This window comes from Lissotriton helveticus, chromosome 2_1 (genome assembly GCF_964261635.1).
Source record: "Lissotriton helveticus chromosome 2_1, aLisHel1.1, whole genome shotgun sequence".
Classification (NCBI taxonomy): Eukaryota; Metazoa; Chordata; class Amphibia; order Caudata; family Salamandridae; genus Lissotriton; species Lissotriton helveticus.
This window is the reverse complement of record NC_136059.1, coordinates 357,883,224-357,903,069: the sequence shown is the minus strand read 5'-3', so window position 1 is coordinate 357,903,069 and position 19,846 is coordinate 357,883,224. Positions and strand designations below refer to the sequence as shown.

At 46.6% G+C, this 19,846-nt stretch overlaps 1 protein-coding gene across 4 annotated transcripts in view; it reads left to right on the top strand.

Moving 5' to 3' along the window:
- The window catches only part of CPLANE1 (ciliogenesis and planar polarity effector complex subunit 1), a 2,766,109-nt gene that overhangs the window by 1,830,095 nt on the left and 916,168 nt on the right, over positions 1-19,846 (top strand). For all 4 annotated transcript variants that reach the window (XM_078674971.1, XM_078674972.1, XM_078674970.1 and 1 more), the window contains exon 37: positions 8,923-8,980. In XM_078674971.1, coding sequence (XP_078531097.1) covers positions 8,923-8,980 — 58 coding nt within the window. The remainder of the gene's footprint in view (positions 1-8,922; positions 8,981-19,846) is intronic.

The following is a 19,846-nucleotide window of genomic DNA, read 5'->3' as shown; positions in this document are numbered from 1 at the left end:
TCATTGGGTTTGCTGGCTGCAAAAGAGGAAGAGCGGTCCTTAAAAGAACTTTGTCAAGATGGATCGTCCTCTGTATAAAGATCTGCTACTCTTTGGCCGGTAAGGAACCACCAGAGGGTATAAGGGCTCATTCTACAAGAGCTAAGTCTTGAACCTCAGCATTGGCTAGAGGTGTTCCTGTAGAAGATATTTGTAGGGCGGCAACTTGGTCTTCCCTCCACACTTTCGCGAAGCATTACTGCTTGGATTCCGAGGTGAGGAGGGACGGCCACTTTGCGCGCTCTGTCCTCCAGGATTTCCTGGTTTAGAAGAGTGGACGCCCTCCTCCGGGAGTGGGGACTGCTATGGGACTCTATTCCCAAGGTGAGGAATCCACACGGATGTATCTATCAGAAGAACAAGTTACTTACCTTCGGTAACGCTTTTTCTGGTAGATACAATATCTGCCTGTGGATTCCTCACTGACCCACCCGCCTCCCCGTTGTCCACTCTTCTATACCAGAGTTTCTGTAATGTATTTATTTTATTGTCAAGGAGTTGTTTATTTCAAATGTTTTATTGCATTTGCTTCACACTGTGTGTGTTACCTTGATATTTGGACTGCGTATACTGTGTATATGTCTACTGTCATTGGTCCGTCCGTGTGCCTCGAAGGCACGGAAAAAAGGGCGGAACTGATGTAATCACGCCGACGTGGGCCTATTGTAGGCGTCGGTGACGTCAGCGGAGTCGCGTGCGATGCCGTGTCTCTATGACGTCCAAGTCCACGTCGGCGCGAAGCTACAAAAAAAATTTCCGAATGTTGCTGACGCAAGGGGATATTCACAAGGTGAGGAATCCACAGGCAGATATTGTATCTACCAGAAAAAGCATTACCGAAGGTAAGTAACTTGTTCTTCTCATGAAATCTCTTGAAAGACTGGAATTGGTTTTATGTTATAATCAAAACAATGAAATAGATAGGGGAGCACTCAATTAATAGCAAGCTCAACCAACATGTTTCAACCCTTAACATTGGAACTTCTTCAGGGAATAAATTGAAATAAACTTTTTAGAATTTCTCAGCAGAAGATGCTATGGACCATGTGTAATGGGTGACAAACGCGTGGTTGTGTCCTTGTTCATCTTTTATGTGGAAACAAGAAATAAAAGAATGAATACTGAGAACATACACAGCTTTTGATGCTTCTTGACTTATCTAGTTGTTATTTACTAGTAGCTATAATATTCATTCATTAAGGGTATAGAATCCAATATGATTGAAACCTATTAGACTTTCTGTGTGAACTTGCTATTAATTGAGTGCTCCTGTCACTATTTTCTACATTTTTCTATTTTTAGTGAGTTTTCAGACAGTTGGCTCCATGAGTGAGCCCCTATTTATTGGGAACTAAATACAGTGTGCGGTGAAAGTATACCATAACTGTTTGTCCTTATTTTAATATAATTAAAACAATATGTGCTCTTTGTACATTATTCTTTTGTTGTAAGTTATATGTGGTAGCTATAACAGTGGAGTGATCAGTGTATGGGCTAACTACATTTTCTGATTGGTGGTCAGGTTGGTAAAATATCAGTAAATAACATCTGCATGATCAGAGTTGCCTAATTTAGGTTCAGGAGCAGCACGTCCATGCCAGACTTGGAGCCTGTTGATTTTTTTTTACCCATTAGACTCTATTACACAAGACTGATCAGCTCAATTACTTTCACACATTAGATAGATGCATTTACATGACGTCACTGCTTATCCGCCGACGTAGGCGCCCGGGCGCTCAGCGGGAAATAACCGACCTGCCTGTGTCCTGCTTAACGGCCATGAGAAGCAGCATACAGGGAGAAGCCTAACACCGTAGCACCATCGGAGAGAGGAGTGATTCCCTAGACGGCACCCTGCTTGCTTTTTAGAATCGACACCTGCGAGGAGAAACCGCAGCGGCTCGAGGAGCGGAGCTCTGCCGCGTTTGGAGGCGGAATCCGTGAGCCGCCCCCTGGACTCACCTGAAGCTGCCTGGAGCTCCCTGTGCTCAGTAGCATCTTTGGCGCCGCTTGGAGGGGCGTGCTGCTCCGCTTGAGTAGTTTGGCAGCCAGAAGCTGCTTAATCACGCTCAGGTACTGTGGCGCTTAATCTTTAACCCCTTTCCTTGTACTGCTGGAGAAAAAAAAATTGTTTGTACAGCATTAAACAGGGCAGCCCGTGGGGTAAAAAAAACAAAAAACGGAGTTAATAACGGGAGCTGTGAGCTATACTTTGTGACTGTGAGACTCTGTCCTGCTTGCCTACCTGGTGACATTGGGAGTATCAGCTTATCCTGCGCTGTGAGCGCACGCTTTCCTGTGGTTGTGGCTGTTTGTTCCCCTCGCCGCCGCCCTGAGCTCCATCTGCGGCCGCCGAGTAGGGGGACTACAACCCCCAGAATCCCTGGAGGCAAACCCCGCCCACCCACGCCCATTTCCGCGCACGGAGGCGCAGAAAACACCGGCGCTCCTTCGGTGGAGCGGGAGACTCTGTCCTGCTTGCCTACCTGGTGACATTGGGAGTATCAGCGTATCCTGCGCTGTGAGCGCACGCTTTCCTGTGGTTGTGGCTGTTTGTTCCCCTCGCCGCCGCCCTGAGCTCCATCTGCGGCCGCCGAGTAGGGGAACTACAGCCCCCAGAATGCCTGGAGGCAAACCCGCCCACCCACGCCCACTTCCGCGCACGGAGGCGCAGAAAACATCGGCGCTCCTTCCGCGTCGCGGGACACGCGCGGGCATTGCCGGGCTAAGCCCGGACAAAGGGCGGGCCGTCTGTGGCGGTCCGGGGCTGGCCAAGGCTGGGCTGGGCCACCCCCCTGATAGGTTGGCTGTTGCTGGACATCTCTGTGCTGCGGCGTTTCCTAGTAAGGAGGTTTCTGTAATAGGCACAGTTTCTTATATTTAGCTTTAAGTGTCCATGCCAATGTCAACCCGCTCGGGTAAGAGTTTGAGAGGAGGTGGTGGGGGAGGTCCTAGTTGTGTAACGGGTACAATGGACCAGTTTATCACCCGTGTTGTCACAGTTATCGAGAAGGAAATCGCCATGACTGAGCGGCGTCTTTCTCTGGAACTTTTTGTTGGCAAACGGTCATCATTGGGTCAATTGGCTCTAGTTCCATCCCCAGTACGCCCAATTGATCCCTTGGTGGCTGCCCTACCCCCTTCAGACCTCCCACGGGTTGCAGCTTTAGGGGCCAGTTTGGACAGGCTGGAGAGCCTGACAGCCACAGTTCAGCTTGATGAAGAGAACGCTGTATTAGTTCCACTGGCTAGTGAGACACCAGCCCCTATGTCTTCGCCTGCTATCTCTATTAGTCATGGGGTTCCCCTCCCTCCTCCTTTACTAGCATCGCTGGCAGTAAATAATCCAAATCTTAGCAAAAGGAAAAGAACTACTAGCCCGCATAAAGGAAGTCATGCCAAACCCTACAAGAAACTTAGGAAGTTCAGTTCTAGGGTGGGTGGAACCCACAAGAGATCAGGGCGGGTTGCTGGTTGTTCTCAGGGCGACAAGGGGGATGAAGTCCATGGTGTCTTAGTAGCAAAAACTTGCGTTGACCCGATAGTTGATCCCGCTGCAGCCCTACCACACGAATCATTCTCCATCGCCAACTTAGAGAAAATTATGAATTCATTGTTGTTTCCGGTTTTGGAGAGAGTTAAAGGTCTCTCAGAGCGGTTGGATAGGTTTGAGCAGGCAACCCTGGACAACTTCTTCTCCCTAAAATCCCTTATCAAACTACACTCAAGAATCAGGGAAGATGGTCTAGGGGGGGAATCTGCAACCCGGGTGACACTAACATCCCCACAAGGCCCTACCAATGTAGTCGGGCCAGCACCCGGGGTGGCCGTGGCAAATGCTCCTGTGGTACAACCTGTGGTTTCCTCTGGGGCCGCCCGGAAGACAGGGTCGGCCACAGAGGACGGTACAGTGCGACCCAAGACATCTAAGGCTAGCACTATTCCAACCAAAAGGATTGCACGGCCCAAGGATTCTGGTAGCAGCTGTACTGACAATTCAAAAAATTCTGGAATTGGCAATGGCCCTGAGTCAAATGATACTAGAATAGGTAAAACGACGATAGTCCCCACGCCACAGCCAGGAATGGACTTTGATGCTGGGTCGGCCCTTACTGTTAATTTACCCCCTGACTGTCAGCCCTTTGTGGCAGTGCTTACTGGGGTGCCCGTACTTAAGCCAGGCAAATATGAGACCTATGCGAACTTAAGAACAAAACAGTATTCTGGCTAAAGGAAAATAGACCTCTGCCTAACTACATGGGAGGTCGGGTCATCCATGTGAGGAGGGTTAGTTGGATTGGCACTAGGCCAAAAGATATAAGGGCAGACTTCATTATAATTAACTTTGATAATCCCACGGTTGCTAGCTATGTGTGCAGCTTTCCCACCAGAGAGGGCAGTACAATCGGAGGTAGTGGAGGTATTGGTATGCACGACCTCAGCTACTTTAACCCCAGAAAAGCTTATGCCAGGCCAGTCAGAACCCCCATTTGGGAGGGATGGGCTGGCAGCCAAGCTTACCTAAACCCGTCACAAATAAGTCCGTTTTGTAACAACCCATGTCCATCGCCTAAATGGTCATGGCATGGCTATTGACATGTTGTCTTACAACCACCTGGGAATTCACCCGCAGTGCCTAGGGAGGTTGTATATGGTAGTTTAGGCACAAGAGGGGAAGGTGTGAGGCCGCCTACTTGCCATCTCTCACTTTCTGGTCCTAATCCTGGTTCCCTAGCATGGGAGAGATTTGATCATCTTGAACCTGCTTTGCCCATCTTGGTGGTCCCTAGCGGGGAGGGCCTAGCTACGGGTGTGACGCCTGCTTCTGACCCTTGCGACATCTCTTCTGTGGAAGGTCCTTCGCCGGGGCAGGCAGCAGATGGCAAAAGGGTCTTGAAGGTTGTTAGCTGGAACATAGCTGGTTTGGCACGCAACATTGACATTCTCGAATGGAACTCATTTATCGAATCCTTCGAGATATGTATGTTCCAGGAAACCTGGTGTTTGGAGCCTCGACACAAAGTTGGTTATACTAGCTACTTTGTACCGGCCGTTCCATCGCCCAGAGGAAGAGGCCGCCCCTCTGGCGGCCTTCTAATCTGGGTAAACATTTCCTTGGGTTATTCCATTCGGTGTATAGATACTAAGTCTCTTGACTTACAGAGACTAACAACTAGAGGGCCACGCGGGGGGAGGGCGCTTGAGATTCTCAACATTTATGTTAGAGGTACCAGAGGTGGAACATCTACACTGTCCCTTACGGGCGTTGACGACGAGCTTAGATCTTGTGGTGCTGACTCGTTTGTCATGCTCGCTGGGGACTTCAATTGTACTTTCGAACCCCTATCAGTGGAAGATATACTGGGCACTCAGGAGGATGATACTAGGAGAGGTATCCCCCCCCCCTCTCTTTGTCACCAATTAAGAGATGGACCCAAAGTGCCATTGATCTTAATGCCCTCTGTTTGGAATATGGTGTAAGGGCAGTAAATGGCAGGGCAAAGTCAGATCTTTGTGGGGTACATACGTTCAACAGGGTAGGTCAATCCTCCAGAATTGACTATATTCTGTTGAACTATAAACTTTGGAGCCACTTGTTGGATATGGTGGTTCTTCCCTCCACCGATAGTGACCACAACCCCTTATCCCTGTCATTGTCCCCCTTGTGGACAGCTGGGACTAATGAACAAATCCCCCATGATTGGAAATCGACACGTGAAGTTTGCCCTTCAAATTGTGGGAGACGGTTAAAATGGAGGAATATTGTTGGCAACGAGGGTAAGATCGTAGAAGTAAGATCAATCATGGCCAATGTTCTGTCCAATTTGGAACGTGACACAATTAGTGCCCATGAGATCTCCACGTTGTTTGGCCAAACTACTAAAGCCCTAGGCGACCTTTTTTCAGTTCCTAATGAAAGCACAAGGCCCACCAATAGATGTCGCCCTGAGGGCAATTTTGGGTGGTATTCCCCTGCCTGTCGTAACGCTAAAAGAGACCTAATCAATGCAGTTAAACTTAAGGACGGTGGCTTGATTAGTAATGCCAGGAAAAGCTATAGAGGTGCCATCTTCAGGGCAAAGTCAGAGTGGGAGAACCAGTTTTGGTGTGATCTGAAACTGGCAAGCTCTGCTAGGGACTCGAAGGGCTTTTGGGAATTGATTAGAGCTAGAGACAAGCCTGTGGACTTGCTTATTACTTGCAATATCCCAGAGGCCCTGTGGTTCAATCACTTTTCCCACCTCTACAATGTGGCAACGGGGAAGATTCGATTGATGTCCCTTCACCAGACCACATTGAGCTGACCATAGACTCTTTGTTCATGGCCAAGGAAGTAGAGGGTGCAATTAAGTGTCTTGTCCCTAACAAAGCTGCGGGGCCGGATGGTCTACCAGGGGATCTGTTACGTATCAACCCATTAGAATGGAGGAGACTTATTGCCGCACTACTGAATGCAAGTTTTGCTAATGCAGCTCTCCCAGAATCCTGGAGGGGTGCTGAGGTTGTCTCGATTTTCAAGAAAGGAAGTCGGGACGACCCAGCAAATTATCGCCCTATAAGCCTATTGGATTCTACGCAGAAGGTGGCAGGAAAGGTGGTCTTGGGGAGGGTTCTGCAGTGGGTAGAGGAGAAGGGCATCCTTTCCGATTTTCAGGCAGGTTTTAGATTAGGCACTGGGACAATCGAGCAAACATTCCAGTTGATGATGCTATATTGGAAAGTTGTGTTACTGGGCAAAGGCAGTCTGTACCTTGCATTTATAGATTTGCCGACTGCCTTTGACCTGGTCCCCCGTAGTCATCTCTGGAGGGTGCTATCTGGGATGGGTTTACCCCCATACTTATTGTCTCTGCTTAACAAGCTGCATGCAGAAAATTTTGCGCAAATCAGGTGGGGCAACCAGGGCCAAAAGACATCACGAATACCTGTGAACAGAGGCGTCCGTCAAGGATGTGTTTTGGCCCCCACTCTGTTTTCATTGTATGTTAACGGAGTGGTGGACCATCTCTTACAATTCCCTTCAGATGCTCCATCGCTGGCGGGCAGGAGAATACCCACTCTTCTGTTTGCAGACGATACCCTCCTGATTTCCAAGACCCCGGCAGGGCTGCAGAGCCTTTTAATTAGTTTTCAGTCTTTCTGCGACTCGAGGGGACTAGAAATTAATACTGGAAGACAAAGTATCTGGTTCTAAACCCCCCGAAGAAGATTGGAAGGCCACCTACTTTAAAATCAGTCCCCCTAGAAAGGGTCAAAGTTTTCGACTACTTAGGAATCCGCCTCTGTGACACCATGAGATGGAATTTTCACCTCCAAAAGATGCTGTTGAGTCATAAGAGGGTGGTGGGGGCATTACTTAAAGAACAAAGGGCCTCCTCCCTTAAACCGATCGCCCCGGTACTTGATATCTATAGAGCAAGAGGTGTGAGTGCGGCACTCTATAGGGCAGAACTTTGGGGCGCACAGAATATGGACCAGCTGTCTTGCTCAGAAAATAAATTCTTCAAGGACCTAATGGAGCTTCCACACAGCAATCCAACCTTGCCTTTACTTCTAGATACGGGTAGTTGTCCCATTAGAGATCAGGCAAGGCTGCGTCCTCTCCTCCTGTGGGCTCGGATTTGGAGAGTCCCAGAACTGGCCAGCTACGCAGATGGTTTGACAGATGTCTTATTGAGGCCAGGTTGGTCCAAAATCAGCTGGTTGAAGGAAGTCAAGCGATTATTAGTAGAATTGGGTCTAGAAGAAGCTTGGCAGTCTAGGACTGCTCCCCCTAAGTCTGTCCTGAAAAAACTGTATTGGAGCTGGGTGAAAGATGTGCGGAACAATAATCCTAATCAATGTAGGTCTACTGCTGAATTTCTTTTAGTGAAGGAAGTCCCACTTTGCGAGCCCTATCTCGATATTATATCAAAACCTAGAGACAGGGCACTCTATTTTAAATTTAGAATAGGAACACTTCCTGTGGGTGAACTGACAGCTAGTTGGAAGGCCCCGGGTCAGACAATTCCCTTCTGCCCGCATTGCACGACAAGGATAGAGTCAGTTCCCCACCTCCTATTCGAATGCCCTGCTTATGAAGCTCCCCGTCGCAGGTGGTTGAAACCTCTCTGCAGAGAGTTAGGTACCAGAAACCATAGGGAGGCCTTACGAATTCTGAAAACAGATCCACGACCCCTCTTTGCCTGCGGCATGGCGAAGTTTTTAAGCTGGGCATGGCTGATCAGATTAAATAGGCTTTTGTATCTTGTTTAATTCTGGTTTTAGATTGTTATTCTTTTATGTAATTTATTGGCGCCTTCGTACTATGAACTATATGTACTTTTGCTATGAATTGGCTCCTTTTATCTTTTTAAAACAATGTGTGTATATGTATTGCTTTTTAAGACATGTTTTTTGTCGAAATAAAGGCATTTTGACTGACTGCATTTACATGCAATCTATCAAAATGCAGCTCATTACATGGTAGTTATCATGAGAGGTTGGAAGGGTTGAATTTTACTTTATGGTGTTTGACAAAATTGCATTGCATATTGTGAAAAAGTATGACTGTTTTGTGTCTTAATTAAAAAAAAGTGTAATAATATTACCCAAGTACATCTGACTAAGTTAACTTTCTATGATGTTGTGATTTGCTTGGTTTGTTGACATGCGTGTGCCTTGTCAACTGTTTTTGAGTGGGTTATTCATGTTACCTATTGTGGTTGGGTGACAAGTAGGTATGTCTCTACTTATCTACCTAAGCTTTCTGATAGCTGGTCACATTTGGTGTATCTATATGTGTTCCTTTCTGTAGAAGTAATGTAGATCATAACATATGTTAATGTGCAGGAGTATCATTGAACTATTAGATAAGGACATGTTAAACCTTTGTTTTGCTAGGTACATCCGAATGGCGTGCCAAGCTCGGAGCATGGAGAAGGATTTGTCTTACCACTTGGTAAGTAGAAGTACAGTTTGAGTGTGAGTGATGAAAACAATAACCTCTGTTTTAGATCTGAAGCTTTCGGCTTTAAAGGCTCCTGCCTGTGCACTACTACATGTTCCTATGCAGTGTTCTGTGGAATACAAAAAGTGAAGTGGAAGGCTTAAATGAAACTTCACTACTGGTAATGATACTGGGCCACATCCCAGCACATCTAATTTTTGCCTACCCTGCCACCTCAGATTAGGTGCAGTCATATGTTATTTGTAAATCACCCTCAAGGGAATCCTGGTGCTGAGCAGGTATGTCTGCTAGCCCTACCTATGTTAGGTTGGTTAATTGATAAGCCAGGTATTTAACTTCTTGCAGACTTCAAGAAGAGAAGAGGAGGCTCTGATGTGGAGTGGGAGGTCATTCCATGCTTTAGGACCGATGTAAGAGAGCACTCGTCCTAAGTCACATGCACATTATTATTATTATTATTATTGGGTTTTGTAAAGCGCGTAGTCACCCGTAAGTATCACAGCGCTAAGATCCGATCAGTCCAGAGGGAAGCTCAGGGGGGAGGGGAAGGGGGGGGAAGATCAGGGGAACAGGTGTGTCTTCAGCCGTTTCCTAAAACGGAGATAATCTGGTTCCATCCTGAGGTCCCGGGGTAGGGAGTTCCAAAGACGGGCCGTATTGACGGAGAAACGTCGTCCACCCGTGCGCACCTTCTTCACTCTGGGATAGTGACCAGATTTTCATGGTCCGAACGGAGGGCTCTCAAGGCTTTGTAGGGCCTGATGAATTTTTTTAGAATAGGGGGTCCTTTGTCCTGTAAAATTTTGTGTGACAGGCAAAGAGCCTTGAATGCCACTCTCTCTCTCACTGGGAGCCAGTGGAGCTGTCTCAGGGCTGGTTTAGCGGAGGATCTGGCCGGGGTGTTAGTGAGAATCCTTGCTGCAGCGTTCTGGATTCTCTGCAGTTTATTGAAAGTTGCCTCGGGAGCTCCAAGATAGATGGCGTTACTATAATCCAGCCTTGATGTAATAAGGCCTTGGATTAGTAATTTCTGGGAAATAAAAGGGAGCAAGGGCAGAATCTTCCTAATAGCTTTAAGGAGCCCAAAACAGGTCCCAGCGATCTTTATGGCTTGTGTCCTGAAGGTCAGGTCTTTTTCAATCCATATTCCCAAGCTTTTAATCTCAGACTTGGGGGTAGGGGGTTCACCCAAACTGGGGGGCCAGATGTTCTGCGGGAGAGAGAGCCCTTTCTGGCCAAGGAGGAGAATGTCCGTCTTTGAACCGTTAAGTTTCAAAGATGACCTATTCATCCATCCTTGATTTTCTACCAGACAGTTGTAAAGGTCTGATGGTTCCTGGTTCGGGTGAGATAGAGACACCACTAGTTGTGTATCATAAGCATAGCTGATGATTCTCACTCCGAACGGGGTGACAACCTCCTCCAAAGGGGACATGTAGATATTAAATAATGTCGGGCTTAATGATGAGCCCTGGGGCACACCACATTGGAGGAGGGTTTCGGGGGAGCGGGCGTCATTCTCCCAGACCTGAAAGGAGCGGTGGTCGAGAAATGATTTGAACCAGTTCAGAGCCGTGCCCTTCACACCAATGTTCTTAAGTCGCTCGATCAGCACCCGATGGTTGACAGTATCAAAGGCCGCGCTGAGGTCCAGGAGGATCACTGCCACTGATCCTCCTGCATCTAACAGGGCTCTGGCCTCCTCCACTGCTGCGAGCAGGGCGATGTCGGTGCCCTGCCCTGGGCGGAATCCAGTTTGTGAACATCTGAGCAAGTTGTTGGTTTCCAGATATTGCGATAGTTTTTTGTTTACTAGTTTTTCCGCGATTTTGCTGGTACCGGGGAGAAGAGAAATTGGCCTATAATTGGTAAACTCCGAAGGGTCCAGAGAAGGTTTTTTCAATAACGCCTTCACAACCGCCGCCTTCCAGCCTGTAGGGCAGAGTTCTTCAATCTGTGGAGCGCGCCCCCCTGGGGGGGCGCGCCACCAACTCAGGGGGGGCCCGCATTCCTGCCTAAACTCTTACCTTTGTTGTAATCTTTTTCCTCTACTGTCCCACGGCGCAAGTCTTCACCCATTTCTAATGGTGATGTTTGATTCGCTGCTGCTCGGCTTTCTCCAATCAGCATGTTAATGAGGGGGACAGCAGCTATGATTGCCGGAAGTGCCGCGAAATTTGCGTGCATAAAACTCCGGCATACATTACTTGCTGCCTTTTTTCCTGGTTTCCTGTGGAGGCTTTCCTACGGCACCACGCTCTGAAAGACTGCTGAAATCTGAAACAGGTGAGAGGGCTTTTTCGAAATCCGGTGGGGGTCGGGGGGTTGATTATTGTGCAGAGGTTCCGCCATAACAGAAGGTTGGAGGGGGTGGAAGAAGGAGAAATCGGGCCCATACCATGCTCCTGCACTTTCACAAGGTTAATGAGTAGAGCTGAAATACTTTAAGTGGGAGAAAAGGAGTCTGCTCTGCTGAAACCGAAAGCGAACGAACTGACAGTCCACAGTGAACTGTCTGTTCATTTGCTTTCGGTTTTAGCAGAGGAGATTCCTTGCCTCCCCTGCTGAAGCATTTCAGCTGTATGAATTTAACCCCCTCCTGGGAGTATTAGCTTTTCCTAGAACGGAAACAACGTTTTGTTTTATAATTATCAGGCAGTAAAGAATCTATTAGCTTCCTAAACTGTATTGCTCTGGCAATTATAGTGCTTTTTTTGCTTACTGCGAGGGCTGAAGTACTTTTGGGGGTTATGAGGTACCATAGCTGCCAAGGTTTCAGATTGCTGTGTGTTACATTTTCATAAAATCAGTGTAATTATGAGTGACATTTCAGCCACTATGAGTGACACTTTTACACAAGCAAAATCCAGCAGTAAAGACGAGGGAAACATATATAAATATCAGAATGACACCCATTTAAGCAACAAGAAAATCTAAGAACATCTTAAACCTGTTGCTAATCACCAGAAATCTAAGGGATTTAACCAAGTGCCTTGCAAACGGATCGTAGTTTTGGGACTATGCGATGTAACATTCAAATGCTTTCCACAGTGGTAGACTTAATTTAATAATACCTTGTGTCTGCTGCTGTACAGTGGTCAAGTTAGTCTGTCCCCAGTCACAACGCTGGTTTTGAGGAGATCTCTATGCAGAACTGGTCATAGTGGCACTGTTCAGATAATGTGAGAGGCAGGCCTGCCCTAAACACCTGCTCAGCCTCTCCTGGACTCAGGAAGTCCTAGTGTAGGAGAGTTCTAGTGTTGTCAGGCAACAGCAATTCTTGGGGGCCCGGGCTGGGGCTCAGGCTGAGGGTGGCGGATATCCTGCGCTATACATAGGCTACAATGCACATTAGTTAAGGCCCAGAGTGCCTTTCAAGTTCAACAACATATTACGTCTTTTTAGCAGGGTGTCCAATTATATTCATCATTTTTTTCAAAGATACATATTTTAACGTTGTTACCACTTATTTGTCGTAATGTAATTTGTACAACACTGTTTGGCTTGATGAGCAGTGTGGCTTAGAAACAAAGCTTTTTTCACCAAGACATGCTCGCAAAACAGCAACATCTTCTGCAGGAAAGCGGAAAAAAAATTATATTGCGAAAACAAGCTATCAGTGCGGAGAAGTGAACAGCTGCTTTATAGTAGCCGCACAGCACACCACAATTCACACCGACCTTTGCAAACACGGCTACATCGCCAATTAAGCCGTCATAATTTACAAACCAGGAGGAAGACAGCATTCCGTTTTTCAGCAAAGCACACTCAGACCCTGCACTCAAAGCATCTGAGCTTATTTTCTTTTCAAGCATTAGGACCGAGGTTGTGGAAAAGTAAATTTTGCCATGTTCTGTGTCCCTACGTGTCATCCATCATATGTTATGTGTGCATGATTAAATATGCATATGCATTCCCCATGTTCGATTAATGACGCAATTATAGTTGTGTCCATCTCTAATATGCCAGTTTCTAGTCCTCGTGAATACTACGAATATCAGGCCTATGTACTGTCTACGTTGCCACGTTTCTCAGTGTGCACGTTATTCCATTATAAAGTCCCCGTTTCTAGGCCTCAAAAGGGCCTGGACACCAGATTCAGCTCCTGTCTCCTGGAGCCCTCGCTGAGGAGCGATACAGCCCCCACCTGTATCCTCGACCCTTCACTTACTTCCTGCCTCACAGTGCCCGGTTCAGCCTGGCTCTGCCTCTGAGTCTGCCAAAAGTATGTTATAGTTCCAGTTATCAGTTCAGTCCTCCTTCTCTGCATTCCTAAGCTACTGAATCGCATCAATAGTTTCCGTCATTGTCTAGCCTTCAGGTCTCCACGTTAGAGAAATACTGTATTAATGGTCATTTAATATTCTTCATCACGTACTACATGTAGAATAATGCATGGTCCAGTCTTAGAATCAAGTCAGCCTTTCCCCTCCTAACTTCTAGTTTATATCAACATGTTCTCTAAACATCAGATACTAGATACTGCTTAGGTACATGTCGCCCTGACTCTCCAGACTTCAGTCTCTGCTCCTAGCACAGAGTTCATAGCCCCCAGTTTCTCCTAGTGATACGTCATTGCTAGTTTGCGCGCACCATCAGGTTAGAGGTCCCGGCTCCTCAGGTAGCCCCCTCCATGGTTTCCGCCCCATTCATGACATATTCTGTTACGTTTGCATAACATGTCCATGTATACGCCCTGTTACACCTCTTTTCACCCTTATCTTTCGCGACTGCTACGCGTCACACCCTTTGCTCCACCCACTGCTCCGCCTATCATATGTACTGTAATGCAACTGTTTTACTATATATGCTTGTGTATTGTTATTAAATGCTAGCGCGCTCATCCCAGATCCAGCCCCAGCAGCTGCTGGGCCCTGCCATCCTATTCCTATGCAGGTTGTCCTGTTCCTGTCCTTTATGCTGTAATAAACCTGCGAAACTCCTACTACCTCGAATCTTGACTCTTATTTATTGAGCTATCTGTTATTCATTTATGCATTCAAAAATAGGGTATTATTTATTTATTTACCACATAATGGCGCCCGAATAGGGACTTGCCCTTTCCCCACGCGTCGGTGAAGCCACGCCGACCCCCTGACCCTCTGCAGTCGTGACGGAACTCTTCTGCGCACCGGCAGATATTTCTGCTTCAAGTATCCCTCAGGCCCACGGAGGAGACGGAGGAGGCGGTCCAGCATCCAAACGAGACGGTGGAGGAACGCGGCGAGTCCCGACCAGAGCCCAAGCCGAGAGTCCAAGGTCCGAGGTATCCGGAGGCCCACCCGTAACTGAAGTCCGAAGTTCGTCGTCCGTCGTCGTAGCAGTCCAGTCCAGTCCGAGGCCTTCCGTTCTTGCTGCCCGGTGAGTACCGTTACTGGGGTAGTATCTAGACAGGGTCAATCTAATTGACTCTGGTCTGTGGGTTGGTGGTACACAGACCCACAAAACGAAGTGTCCACTTCGGTGGATGCGGGTCCTGACGTGTCTCTTTATGAGACCGGTAAGTTTCGTACTGTTTCAGCAGTGCATCTAGTTCCTGTTCTAGTCAGTTCTGTTCTCGAGAAAATTCATGTATTCTGTGTTCCGTATTCCAGGTAGTATTCTGTCTGAACTGTTATTTTTAAATGTTCTTCATGTATTTTAATGTCGTGGTATGAATGGGGAATAAGTATCGTGTTTATTGTGTATTGTATTGTGTCTAGATTATAGTTCAGTCATGCCGCTCTTTTCGAAATTACGTCAGTTAAAAACCAGAAAGGGTCTGCTGGAAGCAGCAGTTCCAGTTCCGCCTAGGGACAGTCCAGGTCATTTTATGTATCAGAAGCATGGCATAAGCGCCATATTGTATCTAGATTTATGGGTAGAGTATACCAAACAGTTAGAAGAAAAGTATAGATGGCCCGTATCGGGTACATGGGATGCCGAATGCATCATGCGAGTAGAAGAAGCATTATGGAAAAAGAAAGCCAGACAGTCACAGAAAGATGCCATCGAGTTATGGCGCAAAGAAGCTCATAAAAGAACTGAAAAGGAAATCAGAAAGTCAGAATTAAGTAGAGAATCCTTAGAACGAGCACAAGAAAAAGAACTAATCGAGATAGGTGAACAAGTCAAAGCCGAACAGTCAGACAGACAGAGGCATGCCCTTATTAGGGGTATGTATCCTCTCTTTGCCGAGGGCTTGCCAAAAGCGACCCCAGAGGCATCCAGTAATTTCCCGCCACCATTAGTTCCGACCAAGCTACGTCACAAACAGACCGCAGCTGATATTTTTATTTCATCCTATTTGGACGACACAGTCCCAGAATATGCAAATCCTGTTCGCGCTCCGCCAGTCCCTGTAAATCAGGCACTTCCCGCTCCTCCAGACACCGGAGTACCTGTTACGGTACCCCCGGTCCAGCCCGCCATACAAGTCCAGCCTACATTTCCATTTCCCACTCTGCCAGGACGAAGAGCCTCAGTAGACGACTCTAGTTTAGGGGCCGCAGGGGGAGGTACTCCTCAAACCCCGCCGCCACACAAGCGTTTAACGACAGCCGAATTACATGCACAAGCGTCACAGCGTACGCCCAGACATCAGACTGTAGCAGAAATAAGAAAATCCCTTGCCGAATGCGGCTATGATCCAGTCCCAGGCGAGGATAATATGGTTTTATATTCATTCCGCGTAAGAAAGGTGGCCGAGTATCTAGTCACCTTACCGAATATGAAAGAAGATCTAGACAGAATATATCGTTTCATCCGTACAGGGGATGATCCAGAAAGTATTAGCGAGGCCATGTCTCAAAGGAAAGCCGAGATCCAGCTCATGATATTAAAGTTTCTGATCAATTGTCTAATAAGAGAACAAGATTACCCGTCTAAAGATCCGGCTGAAATGAGAACCCTGACAAGGTGGAGTGATAATATAGCCGAGGGTAAGCACAAGACCGTCGGTGCTATGGAGAGTATGTACAAGAAAATCCGTAGAGAAATAATAAAATTACACGAACAGCGTAAAGCAGCACAAGTAAGCGAGAAAGAAAGTAACTCTGATACTGAAGAGGTAGAGGACGAGAATCCCGCCAGAATAGCGTATGTAGGAAAACCTAGATTTCCAGATCGCCATTTACGCCTAGAACACAAGTCTATTTTTCATTCTCCAGCACCAGAACAAGGTTCACTAGAACAAGTGTTTCAAGCTACCGATCACATTCTGAAATCACGAATCGGTTACAGTGAGTTAAGTACCATGCATGAACAAGAACTAGCCCGATCAGCAGTCCGATGGATTACTGATTCTACCACTTTTCCAGACGAAATAGTGGCACAGATGTTTCTGAAAATGCCCCCGGCCGAACAACGACTGGTGGGTATGTATATGATTCAGCACCTCATTACATTGTATGAGGGTTAGCACTCTGATCCAGGCCCGTTACATGATATCCTGAACGAGTTACTCCAGTATAGATGGAGAGGTCTAGGTACCGATTTAATTAGTGTCGCTCTAGAACAGCGCCACAAATATAGAACGTTTCTGAACCCGCATTTTGTTCCTGCCTCACCCCCAGAAGGTAAACCATTTTACATGGAGAGACAGAATCCGTTACGAGAAGTCCACCCAGTCAGAGGAACGGGTGGCGAACTAGAACGAGTGTTTGTTTACACTCCGATTACAAAGATGGAACTCCTCGAGATGAAGAAATTAATTCCCTGTCATGACAAAGATCCAGCAGGGTTCCATAGAGAATTAAAAGACATGCTCCGTATGGGAGAATACACGTATCCAGATATAATTAAAATGTTAAAGGTTCTTCTGCCCGCAGGGGTGTATGAAAAGCTCAAGGAAAAAGAATGGGAGGTGGGGGAGAAAAAGATCGATTGGGCAGTTCTAGAAGCTGAAGATAAGGCACGAGTACCAGGTACCGGTCTTGGAGATAAATGTAAAGAATTACCGGAATTATTAATACAAGTTTTACCCAGATTATTGACAACTAGAAAAGAAGACTGGGATGCAATCTCAGCCTGTAAACAGAAACAAGACGAAGATATCAGTGATTTTTATTCTAGATTTGAAAAATGTTTTAGCATCAACAGTGGCCTCAAGACAAGTAGTGAGTCATACCCTCACCTTTTTGTTACTAAATTAGTCGAGAATTCAAGCCCACAAATTAAAAATCGAGTTTTAAAAGTCGAAAGTACCTGGCAAGCTAATACCCCGTCCCAGATGTTGCAGATGCTTCAATACCACCAGAATAGAATCAGAGAAGAACAAGAACACGAAAGAAAACGTATGAAAGACACGAAAATGAAAGTACTAGTTGCACAATCTGTTCCTCAAGACAGTCAGAAGAGGGGTCCGAATCAAGCCAGTCATCCTGCAGCTCCCGTTAAAGGGAACTGCAATTATTGTAAACAGCCAGGTCATTTTATAAATGAGTGTGCAGTTCTGAAACACAACATAGCTACTGGTAAGACTAAAGAAAGACCACGTCCGCCTAGACAAGAACAAGTTTCACAGATTCCTCAGCCACAGAATGCACAACAGACAGTTACCGCACCGCAGCCTATTGCTGCAACACAGCATGTTACATCGCAGATGTACCAGTATGCACAGTCTGAGTATCCAGAGTACCAGCAGTATTCATGAAACAGCCTAGAGAGGGAGGTAGGCTTGCCTCTCATCGAGATACCTGTAGATCAAGAAGGTCCCTATGTTCACAGTCAAGTATTAGGGAAAGACAGAAAGTTTTTGATTGATACAGGGGCAAGTAGGACCACAATTAGTCACGCCGAAGTTCCAGGGGCTCCGCTCTCAGGCTCAAGAAATGTTTCCCTTGGATTCTCAGGAAAACCTATCGTAAATGAGATTTCAAAACCAGTTACTCTAGAAGTAGGTCCATTGTCCCGCACTACTGATCTGTTACTTACTAAGTTATGTCCAGAAAATCTATTAGGCATTAAAACACTGAAAGAGTTAGGTGCAGTTATATGCTGTTCCCCAGAGGGAATACGATTGTTCCTACGTGACTTTAAGGGTCACTATGTATTACGAGATTTTGATTCAAGACTGTCTAATGTTCCGCAGCACTTATGGGCGCAAGGTCCAACTGATGTAGGTTACATGCAAATCACACCCTATCGTGTGACTCTCAAGCCAGGCGTAGTGTTACCACGAATCAGACAGTACAGATTGCCACCTGAGGCTGTAGCAGCCTTATCCAAAATTATTGACGAGCTTATTGCTCAAGGAGTGGTTGTAGAAACTGACTCCAATGTATGTAATTCTCCGATCATTCCAGTCATGAAACGTACTGATCCAAATGCACCCCCAGTATATCGATTAGTGATTGACCTACGAGAGCTTAATAAATGTATTATTCCGCAGTACCCAGTTGTCCCAGACATCTCTTCCCTATTAACGGCCATTGATTCCGAAGCCACGTTCTTCACTGTCATAGACCTCAAGAACGCATTTTTCAGTGTCCCTATTCATCCAGACAGCCAGTTCCTTTTCGGATTTTGTTTAAATGGAAGGAGCTATATGTTCACACGCGCTCCTCAAGGTTTCACAGAAAGTCCTAGTATTTATAGTCAAGCACTTAAAAGACAACTAGACAACATTCACATGCCAACTGACACTGCCCTGCTCCAGTATGTCGATGATCTACTGATCACAGCCCGTTCTGAACGTGCTTGCGAGCGAGCATCACTGACAGTTCTGTATTTCTTAGCCGAGATGGGGCACAAGGTGTCCCCTTCTAAGCTTCAATTCTGTGTCCAGCAAGTGATCTACTTAGGCCACTTACTGTCCAAGTGGGGTAGGCAGTTGACAGACACCAGACCGTATCCAGTTAATAGCGAGTCTTCCTCAGCCCAAGACCCAGAAGGAGGTACGTGCTTTTATCGGCCTTACTTCTTATTGCAGACAATGGATTCCTCAGTATGCATTTCTAGCCAAACCACTGATACAGTTAACGACACAGGAGGCAGCCGTATCGACTGTTCTCCCTTGGACATCTGAACATACACTTAGTTTCAATGAGTTAAAGAAAGCCCTATGCCAAGCTCCAGTTCTAGCTACACCGAACTACAGTAAGCCTTTTACACTTTTCGTCACTAAACGCGAAGGTACAGCATTATCTGTTCTCACACAAGATCAAGCAGGACAATACAAGCCCTGTGCTTATTTTTCGAGCACATTAGATCCTGTAGCCCAGGCTCTGCCTGCGTGCCTCAAGTCAGTTGCAGCCACAGCACTAGCTATCAGACAAAGTGATTCCATAGTCTTAGGACACTCCTTGACAGTACAAGTTCCACATTCCGTGGAAGTTCTTTTGAACCGAACACAAACTCAGCACTTGACAATTGCACGTTTAACAGGTTATGAATTGACATTGTTCCAGCCACACATAGAAATCAGACGCTGCAACATCCTGAACCCTGCTACACTGTTACCATCAGTTACTTCGAATTCTGCCACACATGACTGTGTGGAAGTAGTTAACATTACGACAAAGCCAAGACAAGATCTGACAGATACTCCGTTACCAGACCCCGACCTGACACTTTATGTGGATGGTTCATGTATGAGAACAAGTACAGGAGAACTAGTCGTCGCGTATGCAGTGACTACTGACACTGAAGTTATTGAAACACACCGTATTGATACCCTGTCCGCTCAAGCAGCAGAGCTAGTTGCTCTGACACAAGCCTGCATACACGCCAAGAACTTGAAAGTTAATGTTTACACAGATTCACGTTACGCATTTGGAGTTGTACACGACTTCGGAGTGCTCTGGCAGGAGAGAGGTTTCATGACTTCTCATGGAACCAAGATTCAGCATGGTCTCCTTATTCAAGCTCTGTTAGATG